The sequence below is a fragment of the Manis javanica genome, chromosome 2 (genome assembly GCF_040802235.1).
Source record: "Manis javanica isolate MJ-LG chromosome 2, MJ_LKY, whole genome shotgun sequence".
Classification (NCBI taxonomy): Eukaryota; Metazoa; Chordata; class Mammalia; order Pholidota; family Manidae; genus Manis; species Manis javanica.
The window spans coordinates 209,420,671-209,439,958 of record NC_133157.1 but is presented as its reverse complement, the minus strand read 5'-3'; the positions used below and the strand labels follow the sequence as shown (position 1 = coordinate 209,439,958).

The following is a 19,288-nucleotide window of genomic DNA, read 5'->3' as shown; positions in this document are numbered from 1 at the left end:
GTTTCCGCCGGCGCCACCTGAAGCCCAATCACCTCTCGCCCCCCTCCCAATCCCAGCACCTAGCCAACAGCCACCAGCCCCGTAGAAGTAACACCACAATTACCCCATGCCCCTTCCTATATAACCCAGCACCTTTCCCTAATAAAGCGGAATTCTCTGGTGAATTGCTGCTGTGTGTCGCTCCTTTCCTTTCATTGATGCCGAAACCCGGGAGATGGGACACCCCAACTGGGCCCCGTCTTTCCCCCGACACCAGCAGCAGCTTGCCCTCGTCCTCTTTTTCCGGCGCTGGCTCATCACACTCACCACTCCTCTCTGGCCTTTAGGTAAGTTTTCCCCCGGGAGTGGGCCACTCTTCCCCGAGCTATCGCAGTGCCATTGACCATGATAGTCTGGCAAGGCCCTGACGCTCAGGGATGAGGAGGGAACTCTCCCGCCTCAGGCCTTCACGGCTGCGGCAGACCCTCAGGCCCCCCTCCAACAGCCATAAACGAGGTGACTCCTTTGCAGATGAGAAAGCTCCCTTTTGCCCCCACCTCCTCCTTCTGTTCCGTCCGCCGAAATCTGTTCTGTCTGCCGAAAATTCCTAGTGCTAGGTACCTTGTGACTCCGGCAAACTGCCTTCTTAGGGAAGTCTGGGTGATGACCCACACTTCCTAAGAAATTCCGACTCATATACGAGTTTCCGCAGACCACCAAGGATCATCGGGGACGCCCTTTGTCTCCTTGTGGTCTGCTTCCAGTCCGAGGATCTCCGTCCGTCTTCCCCTGTTTGTCTCCTTCTCTGTCCTTTAGCCATGGGAGCCTCCTCATCCCTCCCTGAAGGTTCACCTCTTGAATGCCTGCTTAAACATCTGGCTACCCCTCTCCCTGACGCCTGATATAAAACCAAAACTTCTCCGTAAATATTGCTCCCAAGATTGGCCGACATACCCCCTAGACAATAACAACCAATGGCCCGCAGGGGGAACTCTTGATCCTAACATCACTCGCAATCTCTTTAACTACTGCCAGAGCCTGAAAAAATGGAAGGAGATTCCCTATATCGAAGCTTTCCACCTCCTCCTCCCGCCCCCCCCCCCCCCCCCCCCCCGCGCCCCCTCCCAAGTTCTCCTAGCCTGCATGCCGCCGCCCCCGCAGAAGCCTCCTGTTCACTCCCTTCCCCTTCTCCTACAACAGCCCTTCTCCCTTCCTCCCCTACCATCTCCTCCCCCATCCCACCTCCCCCACCTTCGTCCCCTGCAGATTAAGCCTGAGCCTTTCAGGCCCCCCTTTAACTAGGTCCCAGGGGCCTCCTCTGTCTTTGCCCTCATCACCTGTTTCTCCCCTGTTAAGGACGGCCTTTGTCTTCTCACATGTTTGTAGGGAGAATGGGAAAGCACCTTCCCCCATGTCTGAACGCAGCATGGGAAAGCACAAGCTAGAGAACAACCGGTGCAGTCCTTAGAAGTTATCCGTCCACAAAAACTTATCTTGTCCTCGAAGATGAGCCAAGACTCCTCATTCTGAAAATAGGGAGACCTTGAAGATGTGTAGAAACACCGCCCCTGCTTCTACCTATGCCCTTCCCCTACTTGCCGCTGTGGCAGGAATGGAGAACAAAGAACATTCTGTTTACGCATTCCATAAGCAATTAACTGGAGCCCTGCTGTAGCTCAGTTAGTAGAGCATGGGACTCTTAACCTCACAGTCATGAGTTCAAGCCCAACTACAGCAGCAGAAGAAAGCAGCTGGGCTGCTAGCTGATGACACGTGGGTCTGATTCTATCTTTATTTTCTTTGCCCCCCTTCCGCACTTCAGGACCTGCTTGACTAGGTGCAGCTAGACGGCGTCACTCCCCCACAGACTGAGCCAGAACCCTTCAGTTCCCCTCAGACTTGGTCCCGGGGGCCTCCCAAAATTATCGCCCCCCCCCTCCAGGAGGTAGCAGAATCTGAAGGCATCATGCACGTTCACGTCCCTTTCTCCTTAGGAGATTTAGCCCAACTAGAGAAATGCCTAGGTTCCTTTTCCACTGATCCCACGACATACATCAGGGAGTTTCAATGGACCCTCCAGTCTTACAGCCTCACGCATCATGACATTTTCATGCTCCTGGTCAATACTCTCCTCCCTGAAGAGTGTAGACGAGTTTGGGACTTTGCCCAAATGCACGCTACCGAAACCCACAGGACTGACCCCACCTATCCCCCTAGCCCCACTGCTGTTCCCGAACAAGATCCACACTGGGATTATAACACCGCCGTAGGTCTCCGCTCTTGAGATATTTTTGCCTCCTGCTTAATAGCAGGTCTGAAAAAGGCAGCTCGTAAAGTAGTCAATTTTCAAAAGCTCCAAGACATAATTCAAAAGAGAGACGAAACCCCCTCCAAGTTCTTAGACGGACTCACTCAAGCCCTATTACAGTATACCAGCCTAGACCCAGAAACACCTGAAGGAAAACATGTCATACTTCCTAGCTCAAAGTTACCCCGACATTAAAGCTAAACTCAAAAAGTTAGAACAGGGCCCTGCTACCCCACAGACTGAGATCCTAACAGTGGCCTTTAAAGTCTTCCATAACCGGGAGGAGGAGAAAGAACGCCGTAAACAAAAGGCTGATCAGGCCAATTTCCAAATGTTGGCCCAGCTGATAAAACCACAACCTGGGCGCCCCTCTACAAACAAGCCCTCCCCAGGAGCTTGTTTCAAGTGTGGAAAAGAGGGACATTGGTCAAGGGTGTGCCCCTCCCCCAGATGCCACAAAAAGGGCCACTGGGGGTCTGATTGCCCAACCACCCGAAGGGGAGGCTGGACGAACAACCCCCATCCTAAGCCCGCCATAGTGGGGCTGGCAGAAGAAGACTGACGGGGCCCGGGGGCTTCTCACCCAACCATTTCCATCATCAAACAGGAGCCCAGGGTTACTTTAACAGTAGACAGTCGCCCCATCTCCTTCCTCCTAGATACAGGAGCCACCTTCTCAGTCTTGCGAGAATACCAGGGCCCTACCACGCCAGCCATTACTCCTATAGTTGGGGTAGGTGGTAAACAGATTTTTTCCCATTAAACCCCCCCCCCCCTTTTATGCACAATCCAAGACAATCCCATACCTTTCTCCCACTCCTTCCTGGTTATGCCCCAGTGTCCCATCCCTTTACCAGGATGGGACATCCTTTCTCTCCTCCACATTTCCATAACTACATACACTCCCACAGCCCCCAGTACTCCCTTTCTGATGGCCCTCATAGGCGACGACCCCCCTCTACCCAATGAAAGCTCTGGTTCCGCCCTCATACACCCTGTAAATCCCAAAGTTTGGGACATTACAAGCCCCTCCGTGGCTCTATGTCCTCCTGCCACTATCAAATTATGTGACCCCTCTCAGTATATCTGTCAGGCCCAATACCCCCTAACCACTTCAGCCCTCATAGGCCTCCAACCCATCATTCAAGATCTCTTGAACAAAAATTACCTCAGACCCACTCACTCCCCATTTAATAGCCCCATATTAGCTGTTAAAAAAACCAACGGATCTTTCCACCTTGTCCAAGACCTTTGCCTCATCAACATGGCCCTTGTCCCTATCCATCCCTTAGTTCCAAATCCATACACCCTTTTATCGCAGATCCCTGCCTCAGCCTCCCACTTCTCAGTCCTAGATCTCAAGGACGCATTTTTTTCTATCCCTCTAGACCCCTCCTCCCAAGATTTCTTTGCCTTCACCTGGACGGACCCATACACAAGACATTCTGAACAACTCACTTAGACGGTTTTGCCACAAGGCTTCCGAGATAGTCCCCACATTTCTGGACAGGTCCTAGTTCAGGACCTCAAACAGTTTCATCATGATCACTCCAAGTCCACCTTACTACAATACGTAGACGATCTTCTACTCTGCAGTCCCTCGTGAGAACAGTCTCAACTTGACACTGCCTCCCTACTTAACCTTCTAGCTTCCAGAAGTTACCGAGTATCCCCCGTCAAAGCTCAAATCTCTCCCCCTCCTGTCACTTACCTCAGATTCCTTCTATCTCAACAAAGAAAGTCCATTACCTTAGACAGAAAACGACTCCTCTCTGACCTGCCCGTTCCCAAAACCAAGACAGAAATCCTTTCCTTTCTAGGCCTGGCTAGATATTTTAGAGCATAGATCCCTACTTCTCCCTGTTGGCAAGACCCCTATACGACCTCAGCAAAGGCCCCCCTAAAGAACCATTATCCTCCTCACCCCGACACTCCTTCATTAAGCTCCATCAAGCCCTTGTGGAAGCCCCAGCTCTCCATCTTCCTGATTTGTTGAAGCCCTTCTCATTATACATTCATGAGAGGTCCAGTTAAGCTCTAGGAGTCCTAGGCCAATATTATGGCCCATCCTTGGCCCCAGTCGTTTATCTCTCCAAGCAATTAGACCCCACAGTTCGGGGATGGGCCCCCTGCCTATGGGCATTAGCCGCTGGACAGCTCTTGCAGAAGGAAGCTCATAAACTAACATTCAGGGTGCCCCTTACCATTCTGTCCCCACATCACCTAAAAGATCTCTTAACCTACAAAAGTTTACAGACTCTCCCTCCCTCCAGACTCCTGACCTTACTGTCCTCTTTCCTCCAAAATCCCGTTCACCCCCTTTGCCATCCATACCTGAATCATGACATTTTCCTCCTTTACTGCTCTCTCGCTTTTTTTCCTCATTCCTATTGTCTTCCCCACCACCCCAGCCTCCTTTGTATGGCGATTCAAAGTCAGACAGACTTACACACAGCATCAAACAAAAGTTACTGCCCTTATTGCCACATCAGACTGCCCTCTGAAAAGCTGCTCTGAGCCTTTATACCTCCACTTTCCTCCCTCCACCGAAGTGTTCACTAGCAGCTACCCTTATTCTCCCTACCTCTGCTTCCTCTATGACCAAAAACAAGCCTACTGCAGGCGATGGCCAGACAACTACAGGAGATGTCCCTACTGGTCTTGCGCCATTCACTACATGAGTAACTTCCAGTACCCACAGTATTACTCCTCCAACCATTTCATGAAATATCCCAACAGCTCATTCTCCTTATCAACCCCAGATCCCTGGGACTCTCGATGGGCTGCCGGAGTCACAGCCTCAGTTTACTATGGGGGGTCCTCGACCCCCCACGGTACCCTTCATATCTCTCGAAAGTATGTTCCCTCTCACTCCCAGATCTCTCAAGTTGCATCAGATATCAGACATTCCAAAAAAGTCATTATCCAAACTCTTGACGGCGCCTCTTCATCTTCTTATCCCCGCCCCTCTTCCCATTTCTCCTATTCTTTGTTACAGCTCATTCAGGACACCACCATCTTTCTCAACCACACCCTTAACACCGCCAATTGTTTCTTGTGTGCATCACTACAGCGCCCACTGCTGGCCGCCGTGCCCCTTAATATTTCCAACTACTCCTTCCATGCAGAAAGACAACCCCTCTGCCCCCTGGCAGACATACCCCTATGGGAACCAGAATACGCAGATAATCTCACCATCCACCACTGTGTAGGCCCGACTCCACCCCCCTCCAGCACACTTCACTGCCTCCCAACTCCAGCACACCCTGCATTCTTGTCACCCTAATCCCACAGCTTACACTTTACAGCATGGCAGAATTTCTTGAGCTCCAACCTCCCTTGCCCTCACGCACAGAAAGGGCTGCTTTCCTTCCCATCATGGTCAGTATCTCTTTGATCACCTCAGCCATTGGGGCAGGGTTTTCGGGAGGAGCCTTGGGTCACTCTCTATGGGCAGTTAGAGATCTCGACGCCAAACTTGAGGGAGCCCTGACATCCACTGCCGATTCCCTAGCCTCTCTCCAAAGGCAGGTCACTTCGCTAGCTAAGGTCACCCTTCAAAACCGGCGGGCCCTAGATCTGCTTACAGCTGAGAAGGGCGGCACCTGCGTCTTCCTCCGGGAAGAGTACTGCTATTACATCAATGAATCTGGCATTGTAGAAACTGACATCACCAAACTCACTGACCTTGCCTCCAGCCTCCACTCTGCTTCCAATTCCAACCCATTCTCTTCAATACTAACAAAGCCCCTTCTCACCTGGCTCTGGCCCATTGCAGGCCCCATAATAATCATTCTTCTCGCCTATCTCTTCTTACCCTGTATAATAAAGTTCATCAAATCCCAAGTCAGAGAAATCTCTAATCAAGCTTTCAACCAGCTTTTACTCAGGAACTACCAGCTTCTGGCCACAGAAGATCCCTCACCCTCATGTGACCTCCTCACCACACGCTGAGATGGACCCCTCTCTCCACTGGAAACTGTTCCTGGAAACAATGGCCGCAGACGCCTGGCTCCTGACACCCATATCCTCTTGGCACCATTGGAATCAACAGGTCCTCAACCTATAGTTACAGGGAACCTTCATTGATTTCCAAACCTGAAGAAGTCCACATCTACTCGTCCTTACTGTGGGGAGTCCTATCAACCCTTTTCCTCCCAATCCTCAAGCCCTCACTCCCTTCTCCGCCCCTGTTCAGCAGGAAGCAGCCAGAGAGAAAGCAACATCCACAACCCCATAGAGGAGAAAGGGGGGAATGAAGGGCCCCCACCAGTAAGATGGTGAACTTCCGGCTTCTCTTCGGGGTTCTCGGTTCCCACCGGCGCCACCTGAAGCCCAATCACCTCTCACTCCCCTCCCAATCCCAGCACCTAGCCAACAGCCACCAGCCCCATAGAAGTAACACCACAATTACCCCATGCCCCTTCCTATATAACCCAGCACCTTTCCCTAATAAAGCGGAATTCTCCGGTGAATTGCTGCTGTGTGTCGCTCCTTTCCTTTCAAATATATATATAATCAGAGTTCCAGAAGATAAGAAAGGAAAAAAAGGACCAAATTTCACTCAAATTTGGTTAAAGGCAAAAATCTCAAAAGAATCAAGAAGCTTATTGAATCCTTAGTAGGATAAATATGAAAAAAAAAAGTGATAAAAAAATCTTGAAAGCAGTTGGAAAAAAATGACATATTAAAGGAAAGCAATGATCTGTATATGCTAAAGGAAGAAAAAAAAAGGTCTGATAGTCTATATACAGAAAAATTATTCTTCAAGAATGAAGGTGAACTGCATCTCAGATAAACTAAAGCTATGAGAATATGTTGCCAGCCAACCCATGATGCAGGAAATGTGAAAGAAAATTCTTCAGACTGAAGGGAAAAACCAGCTACGAAGTAGGACCTTCAAGAAAGAATAAAAAGCATCAGATAGTAAATATGGTAAATACTGGGTAAATACAAAAACTATTCTTCTCCTAGTCATTTAAGTAGACCTGACTGTGTAAAGCAAAAATTATAATGCTGACTTAAGGGGTTTATAACAAATGTACATATAATACATATGACAAAGTGTTGGGCAGGAAAACAGATATGAGTGGGACGGAAAGAGAAAAAGGCCAGGAAAGTCCACCAGCAAGACCCAGAGTTCATTAATTAAAACTCAAAAGCCAGGAGTAAGTTAGCTGGAATGTTTGAAAGTTCCCCAGATAAAGGAAGGTACCTCAGCATAGCCCATGTTTTTATTGTGTTAATAATGCAGGCCCAGCTGTAAACAACATAGTAAAAAACAGGAAGTTAAGAAGTAAGATTCTTAACCTACTCTTTAGCAAACAGACAATAACTCAGCCCACCGTGGGGGCTGGGCAGGCAGTCTTGTTTGATATGCTCCCAGACCAAGACACGGGTACCCCAGGGAGAAATCAGAGCTGGAAGTTCCTTGTGTTAAGTTAATTCTAAGTATTCAAAGACCACTTAACAAACCTGCACTTCAGCTCTTAGTTACATTCTTAAAGAGACCTTAAAAGGGGGAACCCCCAACCTTTTGGGGGCACTCCTCTCTCTGAGGTCACCCACACTTTCTAAGTGTGTAACCTTTTAATCTTAAACTCTCTCTCTCCAACCTTGCAGGGTGCCTCTCCTTGCTGAGATTGCCTGCTGCATTTTTTCTCTCTTTAAGTAACTTTAAATAAAACTTTACTCTGCTTCACTACTGTGTCTCTGCCTTTCAATTCTTTGTCATAGTGGAGACAAGGACCGAGGAAAATACACAATGCTCCCCCAACAAAAGTGTAAAGAATGAAGGGGGTTACAAATAGACTAATTTGGTAATTTGATTGCAATATTTCTACAATGGATATGAAGAGGTACAATACTAAGTAATCTTCAAATAATTAGAATGCATATTTGTAATCCCTTGAGCAACCACACATACAAAATGCAATGAGAACGTAACTAAAAACTAATAAACAACTTGAAAGGAATGCTAAAAAATATTAAGTTAAAGGACTGAAAAGAAATAAGAACAGAGGAACAAAAAACAAAGGGATAAACAAATCAAATAGTAAAATAGTAAACCTATATCCAACCATATCAATAACTTTGATGTTAATGAACTAAACATTCCAATTAACAGCTCAGATTAACAAAATGGATAAAAAAAGCAAGACCCTACTCTATGATAATGTGTGAAAATTACACTTTAACAGATTGAAAGTAAATAAATGGTAAAAATATACTATTCAAACAGTAAGGCTGATGAAGGCTGGGGTGGCTATATTAATATTAGATAAAGACAAACAGTATTACCAGACCAGGGATATTTCAAAATGATAGAGAGTCAGTTCATCAAAAGGTATAAAACAACTAAGTTTATGACTAACAAGAGAGTTTCAACAAGCATGATGAAAAATCTGACAGAATTAAAGGTCAAAATAAACACCTCTACAATCATACTTGGGAGATATAAAAGCCTCTCTCTCAACTGACAGAAAACTAGGCAAAAATATCAGTAAGATATATATTATTTGAACACTACCATTGATCTTGATCCAATTGATATTTAAACAACTACACCTACAACTATAGAATACACGTTTTCCAAGTACAGAAGGTACATTCATCAAGATAGATCACAGCTGATCCATAAAACATGTGTTAATTTATTAAAATCATAAAGTATATGTTTTCTGACAAAAATGGAATCAATAATAAAATATCTAGAAGAAACCTGAAATTAAATAATATCTTCTAAATACATGGGCCAAAGAAGAAATCAAAAGGGAAATCAGAAACTGAATAACAATGAAAATACAACATATCAAAACTTGTGGGATGCAGCTAAATGAATGCTTGGAAGGAAACCTACAGTTTGAAATACTTATATTAAGAAGAGAGGTCCAAAATAAATGACCTACAGTTTTATCTTAACAAGCTAGGAAGAAAAGAGCAAGATAAACCAAAAGTAAGTGGTAGAAAGAAGGAAATTGTGATAAAGAAAAGAGCTGAAATCAATGAAATAGAAAACAAACAATAAGAGAAATATTTACAAAGTCAAAAGTTGGTTCTTTGAAAAGATCAACACATTAAAAAGAAAGTATTATGAATAGCTTTATGCCAACAAATACAACAACTTTGTAAAATGGACAAATTCCTTCAAAAATACAACTTACCAAAATGGAATGAAAAAATCTAAATAGCTCTATGTATTAACCAAACTGGATTTATTACCAAACACCTTTAAATAACACACATTAAAAAAATCTCTAATATACAGAGAAGACAAGTAATGACTCTATAGCATCTTACTACTCTGATGGACAGTGACTGTACTGGGGCATGTGGGGGTGACTTGATAATAGGGGGAGTCTAGTAACCATAATGTTGTTCAAGTAATTGTACATTAATGATATAAAAAAAAATTTCTTGTCCCAGATGGTTTCACTGGTGAATTTTATCAGACATTTAACAAACACCAATCTTATACTAACTCACAACCTCTTTCATAAAATAGATGAGGAAATACTTCCCAACTTATTTTAGTGGCTAGAATAATCCTAAAAACAAAACCTAACTGAAAAGTTACAAAAAAGAGAAAACTGCAGACCAATATCCCTCATGCAGACACAAAACATCTTAACTGCTCTGCTTTCCTAAAGTATTAAGTGTTTATTCATAATAGTGGTAAGAAATAACTAACATTCAGACTTCCTTATATTTTTCCCTTTCCTAGATATTTTTTGAGATTTGAAGAAGTTGCTCCTAATAGGGTTCCACATATAGAAATACATAGATTAGAAAAACTATCTGGCATTATCTATGGAATAATATTTACGTATAGGATTTTTTTCCTTTTCATTTCACATTTAAAAGTCTTTGCTGGAGGGAGGGTAAATAAGACAAGATAGTTTATAATTTATAATATATATATATAGTTTATAATTTATATATATCTATATATATAAATTATACATACATAATACCATATACTGTATTAAATCAAATGAAAATTATTTGAAATGGAGCTCCCTCCCTCCCATCTGTCCTTGAGAATTTAAATATATTCAATTATTTTAACGTAAAGACAATATTTTTCCTAAATAAAAATACTCCAGATGTTCATTATGAATTCTAAAAACATAAAAAAAAACACTTCCCATGTTTAAAGATAAGATTTTTCAATACTTTCAACAGTTTGTTTTGATTCAGTAATCTAGGAAGATTAGAGAAAACAATTTACAACATTAAAAGCAATTTTACTTATTTTTATTAAAAGAAATTTTAATTTTGTAGAATGTACAAAGAATGAGGTATTTCAATTTTCTAATTACTGCTGCAGCTTGTAAAATGATGATACTATCTAAGTAATATTGAATTTTTTAAAAAAGTATTTCTTTGATAAATTGGAATATTACATTACATCAGAATCATCATTTTAATGCTCAATTATTATGTATTTCAGCAGTGTAAAACTGAGGGCCACTGTTAAATAAAGATATCAGAAGAGAGTCAGAGGAAAACACAAATTAAGACTTTCTTCCCCTATTTCAAGAATAAAATGTACTTAATCCAGCTACCTCTTATATTTTATTATGTAAGTATAAATATTTGAGTTTTATACTGTATTCATTTACAGTAAAGGGAATTCAGATTAGGAAGAGAAAGATGAAAGGAAAAATGAGAAACAGAATAAGGTAAGAAAAACAGATGAGGAACAAATGCAGGGATTTTTTTTTTAAAGAGTGAGAGAAGGAGAAAGAGACAGGCAGACAGGGAGACAATTTTTTAAAGGGAGCCTCAGAGAAGGCTACACAAGAAAAAGGCTCCCTAGGTCTGAGCAAATGAGTTGCTTGGAAATGGGTATTTTTCACTCTCTTGACTATGTTTCTTTGTTGATCAGCCATGTAGTGGTCTTGACACCTTTGAATCAGATTCCATTGTGCACACAGACACCTCCTAACACACACACAGTAAACCGCTAAGTACCAAGGGAAAAACAGATGAATAGAAATCATCTCTAGCTGTGTCAGAGGTTCCAGGTTTTGCTCTAGGACATAGATCTAAAGATTTCTCTATCCCAGGTCATGTTCTAAAAGTTTAAAATTTTAAAATAAATTCCTGACCAATTATTTATCATTGTCTTTTTTTTTCTTCTTAAACCTAACATCACATCTGCTAGGAAAGGAAATTGGCTAATTGTATGCTCTAGTAAGCTGAATACCAGTTAGTCAGGTTTTTTTTTCTTTTACATATAATGGTAGGTAACCAATGGTAGTTTCTTGATTGATAAAATTAAGGAACTTTTCCAAGGTCACATATTTGGGACAGTAATCCTACAACCAAGCCCATACTACTGCAATGACAATGTGACCTCTAACCACAGAAGAATAATATTACCTTTATAAAGCTCACGTTTGCTTTACTCATGGGAAATTCCAACTAGGTTTTTATCAACATATTTTAGAATACTTCATAACTAAAATGTAACTTATATATTCAGGTATTTTTATCAGTGCTGTAAGCATACTAAAATCTACCCTTTATGTTAATGTTTAAAAAAAGAAAAAAATTTTTAAATTGTTCTTTTCAGAAACACACAACATGCAAGTTTTGGAAGAGAACCTCTGGGGAACTGCCTGCAACCTAGCCACACAAGGCCGTGTGCCTTTGATTCTGCTTTTAAGCCAAAATTGATTGCTATAATAGGAACTTGCTATATAGTAAACAAGCCATATTTATATATACATACAAGCCTTATGTATACACATACATAATTTTTATACATTTATTTATTTATATTTACATCTACTAAAAGGAGGATATTGAGTTTACTTAATTTAGGAATTCTTAAGTAAAAGTTAGAAAATAACATTTAAAATACTAAATTCCTTTGGTTTATTTAAAGGAATAAGTTACACTTTTGAACTATGAGGGTTATATATGTTTTTGTAAGAAGTTAATGAGATTAAGAAAAACAAAAGAAGAAAGTTAAAACCACCTGTAATTTACCAGAAATAAACATTCTGATGTATTACCTTTCAATGCTTCTTTCTATGGAGATGTATATACAAATTGTATTCTGCCATTTTCACAAAGCAGTCTATGGTGAATATTTCCTCTTATTTTAAGCTTTTAAGATAATAATGTTATTGGTAGCATTTTTCAAATAAAGTATGCCAGATTACTCCCATCTTAATGCATTTTTATTTTTTAATGCTACAGTCTACCAAAAATATTGCCATATTTTCAGATTACAGGGCAAATGGCATTAAAACAAAATCCTTGAAAGAAACGTCCAAGCCCTAATCAATTGCTAAGTCATTTTTAATGGTAAAATATTCTAATACAACAAACAGGTAGGACAGGTCTGAGATTTTAAGATTTAACCCGTGTATCTCTCTTTAACTACATTTCCCTTCAAAAAACAACTTTTTCATAAAAAACCTTCAGTCCAATATTAACAAGTATTTCTAGAATATTTCTTAGAATAAGTTTTATCTGGTGTATTTTTTTTTCAAATAAGTTACTCTACTAAGAGGTACATCTTAAACTAAAAATCAAAATACTTTGCTAGAAGAAATATAAGTGCAACACCTACGGTATCTATGTGTTAGTCTCTATTATAAAATGACAAAACATGTTTACAAGAGTAGTGCTGGAAAACAGAACTAGGCCCCTTGGCATATAGAATGAGTTCTATTATATTATTTAATAGAAACTATAATTTGTCATTTTCATTGTTAAACATTCCACTAAATTTAACCATACTTTAAAAGGTAAAATTCCAAACTTGAAACAAAAGAAAATAGGAAGAGCAAAAAGAAGAGTCTTGTTTTCTATTATGTTTCCATAATTCTAAATGTGATAATTTATTTCAGCCTGTTACCATGAGCATAAATATCAATATAAGATCACAAATCAAGGGGAAAAGTCAAATACTTAATAAGTACCAAAGCAATTTCACCCTGAGATGACATAAAAGGAACAGTTTAATGCACACAATTCCTTTAATTACAAATAACTTGATTTTCTTTAGGTGTCCAATTATCCAATTTGTGGTCTTTTGACCACATAATATTTGCTCCAAGCCCCAACCCAAATCTTCCCCAAGGAAGTACAAATAGACTTGATAACACAAATCACGATTTGGCCTAATAAGAGATTTATAAAAAGAACAGAGGTGAAACTACTGTGTTTCAGCAACGATTTGGGGACTATAGGTCTGTTCCCCATATTTCTGAATATTATGAAAAACTGCTTAGACTTTTAATAAAACCAGGAGTTCAAAATAAGGTAAAATTTACGATCAATATATAACACATTAAGGAATACAAACTTAAAAGACAAACCATGCTATATGCAAATCATTCAATGTCAAAAAAGTTAAACGTACACCAAAAGAGGTTTATAAAGCTACACAGTGATATTTTTAAAAGGAACAAATTAATATGGGTAAATATTACACTTATAAAAATTGATATTCAAAATTGAAAAATGAAAACACTCAAAATTGAAAAATGAATACACTCTTTAGAAATAGCAAGGAACTTAATTTTTAGATTAATTTTGGTTAACACATTTTTAAAAATAAGGACTATAATTGTAAAAGAACTTTAAAATTATTTTTAAAAATAAATTCCTTAGCTAAGACCAAAAAGAAGCACTTGAGGGAGATTTTGTAATTTTATTTAGCATGTAAAAGTTTGCTGCAACATGCACAGTATGTAGAAAAAAAATTTCTATTCAGATTATATAACCTGTGGAGAACTTAACATGTGACAACCTGGGGCTTCATTGCGACCTAGACTGGTATCCAGTTTATTTCAGGGCAACTAACTGAGTCCTGGACTAATGCAGGCCAATGGCATAACAGCTGAGGACAGGAGCCTGCTGGTAGTGAGTGCCATGGTAACGAGGAAGGTGAGTGTCGAATTAATCATCACCTTTATGAACCTCACTAATGTACTAACCTGTTAATTGTTTAACTCTAGCTTAAGAAATAGTTAAGAACTAGAGGGACAATAATTTATTTCTGTAGTATCTGTCACTTCATGGAGATGTTTTTTAAGATAACCAAACATACTATTGGTTGCAGGTGCTTTTTACATGTCTAACTTGTGTACCTGGAACAATTACATGTACTACTTAACAGAGACTATATCCCTTCCTTTCCTTCATGCCCAGGGAAGACAAAGAAAATAGTTACTATATATAATGATACTCCTTTTTAAAAAAGGCTAAGATATCATAAAACAACTTTTAAAAATTGTCTAATCTACTTTTACTTACTATGTATCAAGATAGTACTATACAAGTTTAAAATTCGAAAATCATATAACTATGTATATTACAAATGGATATTTTATATTACAGAAGGAAAGCTTACAGTGAGCTAAAAAAAATAGTAATTTACTTTGGAAAACCATAAGTGGTAGATATATCTGTGGGTATGGTTACATAGAGCCCAGAAGGCATTCATTTAAAAATAAAATTGCTTAATACTTAGGAAGGCACAGAGATTTTTTCAGTCAGTGCACCACCTTTTTCCCTTTCAATCATGCCCCAAATAAGAATTCTTTCTTAGAATATTAGAGCTGAAAGAATCCTTAGAAATCATCTGCCTGTGACTCTCAATGTGAGGTGATACTTCACCCTAGGAGATGCTCAGAAATACAGGGTTGTTTTGGATATGACAACAACCGGAAAATGCTACTGGCATTAGGAGTCCTTCATATCCTACAGTGCACAAGACAGTCCCTTATAATGCAGAATTACACAGCCCAAATGCCAGTACGTCTACCCATTGAGAACATACCCACTGAATTCTCCATTGTGAAGATGTAGCCATTTAGACTCAGAGATGTTAATGACTTACTCAAGAACACATTGTTAAGTTTAGAACCCAGATTCTCATTCTCTTGTTCTACTTCTTGCTCAATGAATAAATTCTCAATACAGAAACACAGAATAACCAAGAATCAATCATATATGAATATATAAAAAATAACCAAAAATTGGTAATGTATTAATATTTGAAACTGAAGTAAAACTGCATTTGCTAAAATACTAATAACACTTTCAAAATGTTTTGCTATCCTAAGAAATAATTCCCTTTCAGATAAATCATTTTCAAAAATTCATAAAAGTTAAAAGAAAGTGGACAAAATCAATTAACTTATTATAGTTACCAAATAAAAAATTTTTTGAAAGGGAAAATTAAATGGTTTCTGCTGGTTTCAGAACTGGATGTCCTATAATCTAGTACTAAATCTTCCCTGTTAACCCTGAAGAGATGTATTATAGTGAAAAGAACACTGAATTAAAAATCCAAAGGATTTGATACTAATCCTTGCTCTGTTATATATAACTAGTCACCAAATCTTGAACATGTCAATAACCCTCTAGATTTCAGTTTCATGTTACATAAAGTGAGGAGTTCAGGTCTCTGAGATTCCTTCTTGCTCTAAGATTCTGCTTCTATAGTTCTTCTTCATTGCACAACTGGTAGGATAAAAAAAACTTCATGGATAAGCACCCTAGAGTAAGTAGGGATATAACTAAATACTGAGTCTCAAAGGTGATCACCAACAGGTGTCACTGACAGTAAGTCCTATCATTAATTTAGTTATTATTTGGCAGTACCTTACTTCCCAGTGATTTCACTTGACATCATCTATAAGAGTAAGCACCATTCCTTTTTTCCTACATTGTCCTAATTTGTTTGATTAGTGATAATTAAACAATCTTCAGAGTAATTCAAAAGTAAAACTTTATTCTTCAAAAGATATTTGCATTAAATGTCTAACCTCTACATACATGCTGAGATTAAAATGTTTTAAATTTAGAATTACAGTAGAACTGGCAGAGTATACTGGGAAGTTTTTGTAGACAGTGTACTAATATGTATTAATAAATATGCATACATACATGCATATGCCTACATACTCACTATGTCTCTACATTTCTCTTAAGTTCTTAAATTTGGTTTTTGCTATGGATACTATATATACAGCCTAAGAAAACTGAGTTGTATTTATAACCTTTGTTCTTACAAATTTCAATTGATACATAAAATATTTCTGATTCCTTTTCATACACTGTGTTATACTTAGGCAATGTATATTTATTAAATAGTAATATAAAATAAATTAAATAGGGACAGAGAGATACTTATTTCTATTTTTCTTTCCCTCCCTCCCCCTTTTATCTCTCTCTCATATATACCCACACTCAACACTATTCCTCCACTACCACCATCCCAGTATGCAACATAAGTTAGCTATCAAGCTCTGAAGACTGAATCTAAAAACACTTTGACAAATATTCTTAAAATGAGATTATATAAGGCTTTCAAACTATTCAAGAATAATCTTTAAAATATATTAACCTGAGGATCATTTACTTAAATACAGTCTTTTTTTACAATATTCTGAGGGTATCCCTGTGTGTGGTCCTTTCATCCTACTCTTTCATCCTAAAGAAATTCATAATCTTTGTTGCTTCTTATGCCTCACTTGCTGTGGTTATGTCAACAATTTTTTAAGTGCATGATTTAAATACAATTAAATATGTGATTTTGTCTTTGGTTAAGGTCACAAATTTAATCCTTCAGTTAGTTAAACATGTAATTGTTATTCCATCACATCCACAAAGTCTAGGATTAGCTAGTAAAGACAAATATTCTGTGGGCACTCTAAAACACTGGTGCATAAAAAAAAGATTATTATAAACACAACATTCCATTTCAGACAAGCACAAAGTTTTGTCAAATAGATGCTTTGTTACTTGCAATGAACATCTGACAAACATTCAATATATTAAAATCGTACTGTACCAAAACTATCAGGGGTCTCTGCTGATGACACCTCTTTCGCTCGTTTTACAATGGCAATCTCAGGTTTGGGATATCTGCATGCTAAAAATATTTTAAAATCAAAATGTATTCAAGCAGTAAGGTAATAAAACATGTACAAATAAATGCTTATGAAATTTTGAAGTGAAGCAAATTAGAATATAGGTAGTTTTCAATTTGTATGGTAGTATGGGGCCGTAAAAATGACGATGCAGCATGAAAATGTGCAAAGTTAATAACCAATGAGGAAAATATCCAATTGCTCTGTGACCTTTAAAAATTTTTTTTGAAATATTAAAAACTCTTGCTGACAGTTATAAATAAATATAAAGGGAAACTTAAAATAGCAAAACTAATCTTTATTTAGTATGCTATAATGTAAAATATTAGAAACACTGAGATAGTGTTTTATTTCCTTATAAAAAATTTATCAAAAGTAGCTTCAAGAATGCTAGTACACTTCTCATCACATAATTTACAATATGGAACATCATCCTTTTCATCACAACCTTCTTACTTTCCTCATCGATAACCATAATTTCCTTCTCTAAATTTCTCCAGCTGCATATCTGGAGTCTGTCAAATGGCAGCAGTTCAACAGCAATGTGGACACTCTCAGTGTCAGCTATTTCTTCTATAATTTCATTTACATTTGATTAAAATTTCACATCAGCATTATTACTTTTTGTTTGCTGCATTTTCATCTCTTTTGGTCAATTCCCTTTTGATTATTCGTTTTTATAAAATGCCTCATGGATTTATCACTGGGAGACAAGGAGGTAACACAATTACACATTTTGCTATGTGTGATACAAATAACAGATAAGCAGTGACCAATTACTGAGACTGTGAAAGAATACATGAGTGGACATGATCATGACACATATCTGTTTTTACATGGTGATTTATGGACTGAGAAGCTAGCAGCAAAGTTTGTACTTTATGCAGTTATTCACAGCTAATATACTACAGTAAATGAAATCTGAACTGTGTTGTTAGGAATGGCGTATCATAACTAAAACATAGTTATGGAAATATGTGCATGAGGGAACTGCAAAACAGGGACTGCCTGTAATAACAATAAATAAATAAATAAATAATAAATGGGCACAAATCCAGAAAAAAGGGCACTAGAATTTGATATATTTTTCTACACAAATAAAGGAAAATAAGAAAACAAGGTTCTTTCCTTAGAAGTTACATGTTTTCCACTTAAATCATTTAAATTTACTATCACTCAACTACCAGTGGAAGAATAGTTAACCTATAATGAGGCAAGGTTCAGTGATTAAATCTTGTGTTTAAAAATAAAAGAATCTTACCACAGACAAATCCCTAGAAAAGTACAACCTTCCATGACTGATCCAGGAAGAAAAAATCGGAACAGACCAATTACCAGTAACAAATTGAACTGTTAATCACACAAAAGTCCAGGATGGCTTCACAGCTGGATTCTACCAAACATTTACAGAAGAGCTAATACCCATCCTTCTTAAAGTATTCCAAAAAACAGAAGAGGAGGGGAATACTTCCAAACACATTCTATAAGGCCAGCATCACTCTAATACAAAACCAAAGACACTACAAAAAAAAAGGAAATTATAGACTAATATCACTGATGAACATAGATGCAAAAATCCTTGAAAAAATATCAGTACCAAATTAAAAAATAATTCAAAAGGATCATCCATCAAAACGAAGTAGGATTTATTCCAGGAATGCAAGAATGGTATAATATTTGTAAATCAATCAATGTCATAAACCATATTAACAAAAACAAGGATAAAAACCACATAATCATTTCAAAATATGCTTAAAAACATTGACAAAATTCAATATCCATTCATGATAAACTCTCAATAAAATAGGTATAGAGGGTATGTAACCCAACATAATAAACGCCATATACAACAAACCACAGCTAACATACTTAAGAGCAAAAAGCTGAAAAGTTTTTCCGTAAGATCAGGAACAAGACAAGTATGTCCACTCTCACCACTTTTATTCAACATAGTACTGGAGGTTCTAGCCACAGCAATCAGACAAGACAAAGAGATAAAAAGCATCCAAATTGGTGAGAAGAAGCTAAACTGCCACTATTTGCAGATGACATTATATTATACATAGAAAACCCTAAAGACTCCACCAAAAAACTACTA

At 38.4% G+C, this 19,288-nt stretch overlaps 1 protein-coding gene across 5 annotated transcripts in view; it reads right to left on the bottom strand.

Moving 5' to 3' along the window:
• Positions 1 to 19,288, bottom strand: part of TMEM65 (transmembrane protein 65) — a 65,076-nt gene that overhangs the window by 26,353 nt on the left and 19,435 nt on the right. Inside the window, exon 2 of one of the 5 annotated variants that reach the window (XM_017652444.3) lies at positions 17,112 to 17,192. The exons of the other annotated variants lie outside the window; for them this stretch is intronic. Within the exon in view, the coding sequence (XP_017507933.3) occupies positions 17,112 to 17,192 (81 nt within the window). The remainder of the gene's footprint in view (positions 1 to 17,111; positions 17,193 to 19,288) is intronic. 5 annotated transcript variants of the gene reach the window in all.